We start from the raw sequence: 11,221 nt of genomic DNA, 5'->3' as shown, positions 1-11,221 counted from the left end.
GGCAGGCAGGCAGACATATAGCGATCAAACCCTCTCCGTTGTCATGGCGAAGAATCCACTCAAATATTAACACACAGACAAGCACTTAAGTGGGTGCACATTTGTCCTCCGATATAAAGGGTCTCTGAACCGAGCTGCCTCCACCTCCGTACGCCCACAGTGAGCAACATGAAACACACATTAAATGAGACTCGTCATCCACCGTCATTGTACTTTGAAAATGAATTGAGGCAAGTCCAGACTTACATTAATGCTCGGTTTTATCCAGCAGCGGGCACATGAAATGAGCTGCATGAGGCACTGAGCTGACAGGAGCCACCGGCATAGTATGAAGACAAACACACACACGCGCTACTACACGTACACTGCAAGCACGGCTGCCTACTTTGCCACTCTACAGACAGCAGATAAAAATTCCGGCAGAAAGAGCCGCCCTGCAGGAGTATTGGCTTTAGAACGAAAGCTGATTGTGTTTGCTGTCTCCTCTCCTTGTCATTGATTCAGGGACAAATGCGCGTATGCCACAGTTTTATTTATTTCCCTTTTTTCAAGGCCACTTTCAAAGTTTTAAATAACAGCAAAGTCGAGTCATTAGCGTGACATTTTAGCCTACAACAATGATGGGTCTGGCAGCCTTTTTGAATGGGAATAATATAGCATAGTGGCCTCTGTTTACGCCCTCCTTAACATGTCTAACTGGGTATTGATCAAGGCTTTGACGGAGGGATTGGGCTTCACAGCGCACGTTAGATTGGCAGGTTGAGCAGCAGGACCCACAGTTGGGGCAATGATGTCACCTATTGAATACAAAAGCGAGGTTTTTGTTTTTTTTCAAACGGGGAAACAGAGCTACTTTCTTTGTTCTGTAAACCTCCGTTTGCTAAATATAGCGACAGGTTTGCCTGCAGTCAGACCTGTTTTTAAAGAGAGAGCAGCGCAGATGCAGCAGGGAAAAGGAGGAATCCATCTTTGACTGACACGCAGCTCAGCGTGCGGCGTCAGAAGACAGTTTCTGATGTATGCACGTCTGTGCAGATGATTATTCGTCATAGGCCTTCAAGTCTGAAATCTTCTTAATGCACAGCGCGCTACACATGCACATACCCCTCCACCAGCAAAAACAAAAACACGTGTTTGTCCTACACTTTGGCATTGGCTTGAGTTTATTTGCCCTTTAAATCTAATGTCAATGCTCCGGTTGTCAGTCCCTCCACACAGGCAACACAAGGCAGAGCGCTGAGACATGTATGTCGTGCAGATCCTCGTGCGCGCTTCCCCGTTTGGCACACACTTACATGGTCTCCAGTGGGCTGACAGCGGGATGTTAAACGCCGAGCGATAATGTAAAAAGACACCCGATTGTGTAAGCTCAGCGGAGATTAACCTGACGACTGTCAGCTCCAGCATTAGATCTCGGCGTGAACGTGAGTGAACGTATAAATAAATCTGATGTCTGAGGGGCTGATCTGGTGTCTGCCTGCGTGTGATATGTTACAGCCCAGGTGGATAATGGCATAGCACATTTGAAAAGTAGAAGCGATGTGATCCTGCAGCATTTTAAATTGCAGGATAGGTCCGAAAATATATAAGATAAACTGAAAACACTTTTATGAGCCCCGATTTGCACAGTGGGCAAAATAATGGAACGTGGGAGAGAATGAAAGAGGAGAGAGGAGGGATAATACTGCAGCTACCTATATATATGCAGTCCATCCCCCGAAGCCCTCAGAGACGCACAAGCACACATACGTGGACATCTCGCACGCACGTACACACACCTGCTGAGCATGGATAAAAGATGGGATTAAAGTGTATCAAAAAAGGAAACCAGGGAGAGAAGCATGAATCATTGTTTCCCGGAGAGGACTGGCATACCTATGGCTATAGACACAGTTTTCACAAAAACACACATGCAAATCTGGCACACACACTCGCACCCACGCAAACACACAGAAACCCTAACCCCGTTATTGATATTGACATTTTCCCGAGCCTAAACCCTACCTCTAACATCACAACTGACCCTCAGCTTAACCTGAACTCGGGCCTAAGCTTGAGCTTAAAACCCAGTTTTCACCCTCAAACAGCCATTGTGAAGTGGTGAAGAGCAACACAATGTGGTCACCAGTGAAATGAGTGTTCTGCTTCTATTTTACGTGGGCGAGAATTCACACAAGTTGCAAGTTAGCTGAGCTATGACGACAGAGGCGTGTCTCAGAACTTAGCTGTTGGGACCTTCACTGTGATTGCAGAAAATGATTTGCCTCGACGATCTCAGCTCTGCCTGTAATCTGCTATTCACCACTCGGCTTGTGTTTTTGTCTCAAGCTGCGTGCTGTTGAAAAGACACTTTTTTCCAGGCTGAATGGAGCTGATTGGCCGCGAGCTTTGAAGCGGGCCATCTGCAACTGCTGCCAACTGATATGTGTGTGGGTTTCTAAGACAGCTGCCTACAAACAGCTTCCTAAAACTAAGCCCCATCTCTCATCTCCCTTTTTGTAATTTCACGTCTCTCTCATTTCCTCTTCTTGTCCTCCCCTGCATTTCCATCCCTTCTATTTCCCACAGAGGCTGAAGGAACTCAAACACAGGGAGTTTGCTCGCAACGTGGCCTCCAAATCGTGGAAGGACCAGCGCAAACAGGAGAAAGCTCTCAGACGCCTGCACCAGCTTGCACAGCTGCAACAGGATATTCAGAGGTGTGTGTGTGTGGAAAACTGTGCACCTGTGTGTAAGGAGACCAGGGCAGGAGTCCAGAGGGGTTAGAGTGCATCACATCCAGTCAACATATCTTAGATGTGATGGATGCATCCGCAGTTGTGCGTGCGCTTGGTTGTCCTAGATAGGCTACAGGTGAAGTAAATATAACACACGGACACATATGAGCTGACACTAGGCGGGTAGGATGTGGAGGTGGGGGGTCGTGACGAAATTCAGCAGCAGTGAAAAAGCTTTTTCCTTTTCAATGAGATGAGTTTAGAAAGTGGAATGCTTAAAATTCCCAGAGGAACAACAGCACTAAGTAATCAAGATGGAGCATGGTAACAGTTTGATTGCATCTACTCCCGCTGCAATTAAGCGTGTTTATGTGTGTTTAATTTAATCAAACAGAGGTAGCTGAGCAGCATTATTATGACCCCCAGTGTCACATCACTGCTATCTTTCTTTGTGCAGGAACATGTTTGGCTACATCCAACCATTGCTCAATAAAGATTATTGCCTCAAACGGCATAATTTCACTGAGCACGATTAGCTGTGTTTATGAATTCTGTAGGAATTCCAGGTAAATTAAAGTGAGTCTATTGTTATCTGTTGTAGCGTTCCACGGAGGACTCTTCAGTGCTCTGCTAGAGCTTTGAGACGCCAACAGGATACAGACACGGAGCAAAGAGACCTTAGCCCTGAGGACAAACCTGGAGACCCAAACCATGCTGGCAAAATCCCACCATGTCTAAAAACAGTTCCCCCTGGAAACACATCCCAAAGACCGCCCATCACAGAGTCAACACTACCCACACATCCTGCCTCCAAATTAGATGCCTCTTTAACTGCACCCGAGTCTTGTCTGAGCTTCTACCCCCAGCCTCCTCTCCCTGGCCGGGGTAGAGTGGGAGGCAGACTCGGGGTGTCTTTCTGCTTCTCGCGTCGGGGGCCCAGGCTTGAGCCTTCAGCCCCTCTCTTCTCAGACCTCGAAGAAGAAGAGAGGGAGAAGAGGAAGCAAATGAAAGAGAGGATAAAGGGAATAATGGAAGATATTTGCAGGGAGATTGCAGAATTGGAGGGGAGAAAAGACGAGGATGGAGGGAAGTTCAGGTCCCACTCTGGATCAGGCGAAGCCGTGCCCATCCCGAGTGAGACGTCCAGAGAAAAAGGGGTAATTGAAAACGGAGAAATGGGGGAAAATTCTTCACAGTCACATAATTCCAACACCAGTTCCCTATTGAGGCAATCACAATCCCAGGATACCGTATGGAACACGGCACCAGGCATCAACGCTAAACACACAGATAAGGAGGCAGAGAAAGAGCAGGAATCAGAAAGGGCAGGGGAGGAAAGTCAGGACATGTGTGTGTTAGGAAAAGATGGATCTACCTGTCTGAGATGGCCTTCCAGTTTGCTAAAGTTCACCACGACTCAGCCGTGCATCAGTTACAGTCATAACCCTCTTTCGTTGAGCCCCCAACCATCAGAAGGACTCACACACAGTGTCCAGCAGCTGGAACAACACCAGTTATCTCCTCTCTCAGACTCAAATCCAATCATTCTAACACCAGACATTCATACACTTTTGGAACAAAATAACAGAGAAGACCTGCCATCAAGTAGGAAGGAAAAATTCGAAGAGACAAAGGAACATCTGGACAGAGAGACAGAACACCTGTGCCTAAACAAAACCCTTTCACCACCAGAAACTGCACTAGACAAAAGAAGAAGCACAACAATCATTGAGAGCTCTTTAAGGGCCTCCTCCCATCCAGTTGACTGTTCTCATTGTGACAGCTCAAGTTCAAACTCCCAGAATCTTCAGGGAGGGCAATTAACAGGTGTGACAGAGATCAGTGAGAGACCCATCACAACAATTAGACCAAAATCGGACTCTGTCACCCAGACCGGTGTACCGGCGATCTGCAGCCCGTCCAGGTGCGAGAGTAGGTGTGAGCCCACCGTCATTCCACAGCCGTGCGTGGGTGTCTCAAGAGCGTCACACAGAAATGGGAAAGCTAGCGTGAAGAAGAAAAAGCTGAGAAAGAAGAAGAGCAAGAAGGAAAACGCTTCCAATAAGAGCCAGTCTGCGAGGCGCAGAGTGCGGAGCGTTGTCTCTACAGTGTCTACGGGCGGCTGGGGGGTGGGGGAATCTGCAGAGAGCTGGGGGAAGATGAAGAACAGGAGAAAGGTCAAGAGCACAGTGACCAGCTGTCTCCTGGGGAAATGGGAGGGCGAACCCATATCTGTCTCTGTCAGAAAGAGAAGGCCTCACAGGAGCAACAGCAGCGAGTCCCAGTCCGAGGCAGAGAGAGAGCAGGGAGAACACCGCAGAGCCTCCTCCCAGCTCAGCGGACCCACGGCAGACACAAGAACCACGAGGGAGGGAAGGCCAGACAGACATGCTGCAACCGTTCCCTGGCGGTCTCACATCTCGTTACACTCCTTCTCATCAGGATGTAACTCAGAGCTTTTTTGGGAAGGAGGTCACCATAGCAACCCCAGGAGTTTCATTGACTGCTGTTACCCTGACAACAGCTGTGGTTGCAGCCCGCCGAGGAAGAGAAAAGTCCTCCACAGGGACGGGTTGTTCATTCAGTGTAAGCGAAGGAGTCTGAGGCATCGGGAAGTGTGGGAGGAGACGGAGAGGGGCCGGAAAAGGAGAGGGCCCTCAGGTAGCAGAGACAGGGGTCTGAATGCAGACACAGAACAGTGGGATTGGATGAGAGGCAGCTGTCCTCGAGGGCTGAGGTCCAGAAACAAAACAGAGGAGTGGGATCAGATGACAAGGTTCAGCCCCAGTCCCAGCAGGTGGAGCAGAGGAAGCAGACAGATCAGTACAGATGATGCAGACTGGGACAGGTGCAGTGTGGACCGCTGGACGTGGAGTAGCAATGACAGTGGGGAAGATGGGAGGACACTCAGATCTGTGTCAGGCTCCAGGACACAAGCAGACAGCAGAGGCAGCCCAGACTCAGTGGGGAAATGTGCAAGGACTGTCCATTTAAGACCAAAGCACTTGTTCAGTGCCGACTGGTGGACGAGTAGACAGACGTCCAGCCCGCAGTGCGTGATCAAGACACGGGCCAGGAGAGGCTGCAGCCCCGGCTCCTGTAGCCCCTGCAGCAGCACTGGTGTCTCTGAGCTGAGCTGGGATTGGAGCCGGAGCAGCACCTGCTCAGGGGCGGCAGTTAGTCCCTGCACACAAACATCTGGAACTCGAGGACTCTCGTTCAAAGGCCGCAAGGAACAAAAAAGTCTTGTTTCATCTGGAATTACCAACAGCTCAGAGACTTCCCCCCACAGATCCTATAATACGCCCCCTGTCCCAGAACTACACACACCTTATTGTGATCAAACCCTTCCCCAACTGAAAGAACACGAAACCCAGTGTGAAGTTCCGCAGGAAGCCCTTACACCAGTAATGACAACCGGTGCGCATGGAACTCCAGGACTGTCGCCCGATAAATCGAGGTCACAGAAATCATCAAGAATGTCGCTGCTTCCTCTTATAGGGAAATTACCTGCAATTCAGAAAAAGGCTGAGAGGAGAAAAGCGCTTCTGTGGAAGAGTCAGCAGAAGGAGAGGGAGAACGGAGCCGAAGGTCTGGGCGTGGGAAGGGACGCCGAAGAAGTCACCAACAGTCCGACTGAGTCAAACTCCAGGAGCGTGCCAAGTCGCCGCCTGTCAGAGATTAGGACTGGTGACAAACAGGCCGTCGGACAGACGGCTCCTCCAATCAGCTTTACTCCTGAGGAGATGGACAAATATCGCCTCCTGCAAGAGCAGGCGAGAGAACACATGCAGAAAGTCCTGGAACAGATGCGAGACGGTGCGGCCACACAGACACCGACCACCTACACGCACAGAGCGCAGACAGCAGGGAACCATGGGACTTTAGAACATTACACACCTGGGACTTTGCACAATCCTCCACAGCCGCCAATCCGCTCAGGAGACAGCGTGCAGACACAGCCACGGCACGACCTCCAGGCCACCCCCGCCCTGCCGCATGTCCCCCCGCATGAGAACTTCCCTGACCCGCTGGCTCTCCGACACCCCGGCCTCCCTCCTCTCCCGCCCTCTGCCTCTCTACGCAGCCTCCCTCACGTCCTTCTCCAACACGCAGCCGTCTCCGTGCCCGCTCCCTCACCCTCCACCTCCACCCCGTCGCCCTCCGCCCCCATCCACCCCCACCCGGCTCGGCTCCCTCGCCCACCGCACCCTCTCCACCCCTCCCTCCCGCTCCCCCTCCCCCTGTCCCCTTTCTCCATCTCCTCGCTGTTTCCCTCCATCCTGCTGTCCCACAGCCCCGTCCCGCTCCTCCCGCAGTCCCCGGCATTTCACCTGACCCCAGTCGGCCCGCTCTCCGCGGTGGCCCTGCAGCCGCTCACGCTGCAGCCTTTCATGGACAGAGCGTGGCCCGTGAGGTTTCAGCAGAAGGCGCTGTAACTGGCTGCCATGTTTGCTAATCTATCCTGGCATCATTCACTGGTGACAGAGACTCTGGGCTGGAGGAACGCCTGTGATTTCAAATATAGAGATGTGAAGCATTTATGAGGCTCGGTCCTTCCTTGCATATGCTGTCACACGCGCGCACACACATTTTTTTTTCCCAGTACTAGCCTCTGTATTGGAGCAGAAAGGGAGAAAACAGACTTTGATCCTTTGCCTTTTCCATCGTTCCACATTCAGGCTGGGAATAAAGCGAGCTGTGCACTTGTGCGTCAAAGACAAGCTGAGCTTTTGTCATCCTCCTGACCGGCTGCTTTTGAAGTATCCCTGAGAGCAGGGACAAAGGGGGCTGGAGAGAGAGCGCCTTCCCCTCCATATCTCCATCTCATGCAGGTTATCTTCTAGATTGTGACTTTCAGCAAACAATAAATAATGTTAGAGAGTTTGCACGCACACACACGCGCGCACACACACACACACACAATGGAAAACAATTTCAATATCTGACAAACGACACAAGACTTTTGTTCGTAGATTCTAAGACGGAATGACTATAATAAATTCTTAAAAAATGAAGAGAATAAAATGTCAACTTAACCTTGGCTGGAAGTGCAGTGTTTATTTATTCCACATTCAAACTACAATACAAAAACTTTACCACTATGGCATTTTCCCACCACATTTGACAAATCAGTTGCTGGTAAATGTAATTACTTGAACTCACGTGTACATTAAAACCAAATATAAATATATGTGCTGCAATGCTTTTTTTCTCATCCTGTTTGACAGCTGTTGATCTTGTGTACACATTGCAACATAAAGGGCAAAAACAATCAACCAGTGTTCTTTACCAATCCTTTAAGGCATTTAAGTGGCGGTTTGGTCGAGTCTTTGTGAAGATCACACTGCTTTCCTACCTTTGTTCATTTTAAGTGCTGTTTACCCTTTCACTTATGTGTTTCTTGTTAAAGAGGATGACAGTGGAGGAGGTAGGAGCCCCACTTCGGCCGTGGTGGAGGAGAATGTGAGGACAGCGTTAGCTGCCATTAATAATGAACAACACCCCTCAACCTCTGCATGACACTGCAGGAGCTTTAGGCAGCTCCTAAAGCAACAGACCAGCGCAGAACACATCATTCCCCACAGCTGATGCTCTTATGTATAATATATTATTTCCCTTTTTGGCTAAAATCACAAATGAGACAACTAAGTCTCAAGTGCACACCGTGGTTTTCAAAGGCTCTTTTTTATTTCTGTTGAAAGAGAAGATTTTCTTTTCTTTTTTTTCACAGCAGAATTTCTAAGCCTTCCTTTGATCAAAGGTCAGGGGTGGTTGGAAACTGTTGCTATGCACGGAGGCCTGGTGATCGCTATAAAACCTGCTTGCCAAACGGTTGATCGGCCAGCACTCAGGGACAGAGCACAGAAGAGAACAGAGTGACATCCAGATGGTCTTTGTATGTCGATTGCCCTCTGATATCACAACCCAGCATGTGTGTGTGTGTGTGTGTGTGTGTGTGAGAGAGAGAGAGAGAGAGAGACATAAAAACAAGTCACAAAACATACACATCCAGTCCTGAGGTACTGCAGAAAGATAGGTCATTGGTAATTAGAGCACAATTTCTCTTTCTCCTACTTCTGACCCCTGAGCATGTGTATGTCTGTGTGTGTGTGTGTGGGTGTGTGTCTGTGTCTGTGTGAGGGAGAGAGAGAAAGAGAAAATCCTTATCTTGCTCCACAGGACATGAGATCAAAAAGACTGTGTGAAATATAGAGCAGCAATAATTAGCAGCTGTTACGGCATCAAACCGCTCTATCTCTATACCTCTCCAACATGCACGCACGCACACACACACTCACTCACTCCCGCCTGTTTCGTTCTCATCCCAGAGTTTAATTTAGATACTGCATGATCTGCTTCACCGTGGAACCCCTCCGTTACCGATTGAGTATTTTTTAGAACCATGTGATGTTTTTTCCTCTCCATTTTTAACTCCATTTCACCTTAAATAATCACGCAGCAGGAGGAGAGAGCGAGGGGAGGAAAAACCTGAGAACAGCGAGAAACAAAAGGCTCGGTGCAAGTTGCAGAACTTTGAGGGCGAAACAGGAGGAGGAGCCAATTTCACCATCTGGGTGATTTCGGAATTGCGCACTGGGGTGGCGTGAAAATCAGCAATCACATTATGGCTGAATTTCCTGTCAGAGACTGATGAAATCACGTGCCCCACCTGCTGGGGTGACGTCCCCTGTGGTGTGTGTGTCTGTGTGGTGTCTGCACGCACGCTTGTGTGTCACGGAGTTGATTTATGACACAGAAGAAGCTATTTCCTCAGTCAATCGCCCCTGTGAATTAATGAGGTATAAAAACTAAAGCTGGCACTCAGTCAAATCCATCAGCGGTCACAGGGAGCTCGGCGCCGATTGGCACCACGTTTGATTTTTAGATTGTAAGTATAGATTTCACTGAGGAGGGGAATAATAAAAGAGCCCCTCGAGGATACTGAAGCGATCCATCGACCCAAATTGTAATGCTGCACAAATGAGACACTTCCAGTCTCTCGCCGGCTCCCTTTTTTCCTCCCCGTCTCTTTGTGGTCTCGCCTGCCACACTCCTCTTTGATTCAACCAGGTCATCGGGGCTGCGTTCAGCTCCCTCGGCTGTTTCTGCCGCTGTGAAGAAAAGGCACCATTACAATTTTGTCCTCAAATTTTCCCTATTCAGCCTACATTTCAAATGTTTGAGGCTCGTAGTACAGCAGCGGCGCGGCAGGCTTTGCAGAATTACACTGCCAAGTTCTCCAACATCACAAAGGAGGCATTCATTGAAAGCAGTTGTGTGTGTGCATGTGTGTGTGACACAGGCTGGCTTCAACGTAGATTTCAGGAATAGCAATTAACGCAAGGTATTGAGTTTGAACCATTCGAGACAGGGGAGTGTCCGAATACCGCCAGGACCAGCTGGAGGTTTCGGCCATAAAAACATGATCTTCTTCCTGGCTCGATTAGTTTAAGGCCATAAAGTGACTTCTACATACTGTAAAAGAGGACTGAGCAGAACATGGGGCCAAAGAATAAATCATAGATCTCAGTCGTCAGTGATCACTTGGTGTCTCCTCCTGTCGAATTTATTAACATTTTAAGCGTTCGAATCCCCTGAAAGTTCAATAAAACCGCTCTGTTGTTGTTTTTACAGGATATTCACAGAGGTGGCTTCAGACTGTGGCAGACTGTTTGTTGCACAAAATTACCTTTCTTATTTTCATTCTCTACTCTATTCACCATCTCAGCTCACTTTTTTTTTAGAGGAGAGGGTTGTTTGCACAGCTTATTATGTGGAAAGAACTCTGTTTCGCGATGGATTTAGAGCTTAAGGAGGAGGAAGTGGGCTCCGTGATACTCTTAAACTTGGCACAGTCGCCCAAGGACATGACACTGCCAGTGCATCCCTCACTCTCCCTGCACATACATAAACACAGAGGTGTAATGGGGTATAATTTAGGAGGCTGCAACAGTGAGACGCGATGCGCCGTTGTAAGACAGCATGGCGAATTCCCTGGATATGTTATCTCTGAGAGACAGATGCTCCCACCAAAGATTATTACATATGCAAACACACACAGACACACAAAACACAACAGTCTGTGCAGGCAGGGACGCATGAACACACTTAATCCACGTACAATGACAGGACAGTCTAAAATAGCTTTACTGACTAAAATCAGAGATGAATAATGAAACTACTTTTCGCAGTGTCCCATAATCCGCTGAACTCTAAAATGGACTCTAACCTTTTGTTCCATCAATTTAAGGAAAAACACATTTTTCCAATGCGACTACGTTAATACAAACATATCACGTTTAAACAATTAGATTAAGCCTCGCAGAACCGCGTTTACACTTTGCATCAATCCATCAGCCGCAGGGCTTTTGTCACAGGTCAGACGTGCTGTATCCTTTAAATCCATCCTATACAGGAATGGCCTCGCTGCCGAGGATAAAGGTCAGGTGATTCACGGCATCTCGCAGCGGCGATCTGGAATACCTCTGGGTCAGATAACG

General features: G+C 48.7%; 1 protein-coding gene across 1 annotated transcript in view; it reads left to right on the top strand.

Moving 5' to 3' along the window:
- The window catches only part of znf804b (zinc finger protein 804B), a 26,694-nt gene extending 17,814 nt beyond the window's left edge, over positions 1-8,880 (top strand). Inside the window, exons 4-5 of the mRNA XM_029838439.1 lie at positions 2,569-2,699; positions 3,319-8,880. Of these exons, the coding sequence (XP_029694299.1) occupies positions 2,569-2,699; positions 3,319-7,156 (3,969 nt within the window). The 3' untranslated portion in view covers positions 7,157-8,880. The remainder of the gene's footprint in view (positions 1-2,568; positions 2,700-3,318) is intronic.
- Positions 8,881-11,221: the final 2,341 nt, after the last annotated feature.

Source organism: Takifugu rubripes, chromosome 7 (genome assembly GCF_901000725.2).
Source record: "Takifugu rubripes chromosome 7, fTakRub1.2, whole genome shotgun sequence".
Lineage (NCBI taxonomy): Eukaryota > Metazoa > Chordata > Actinopteri > Tetraodontiformes > Tetraodontidae > Takifugu > Takifugu rubripes.
This window is presented reverse-complemented; position numbering and strand designations above follow the sequence as displayed.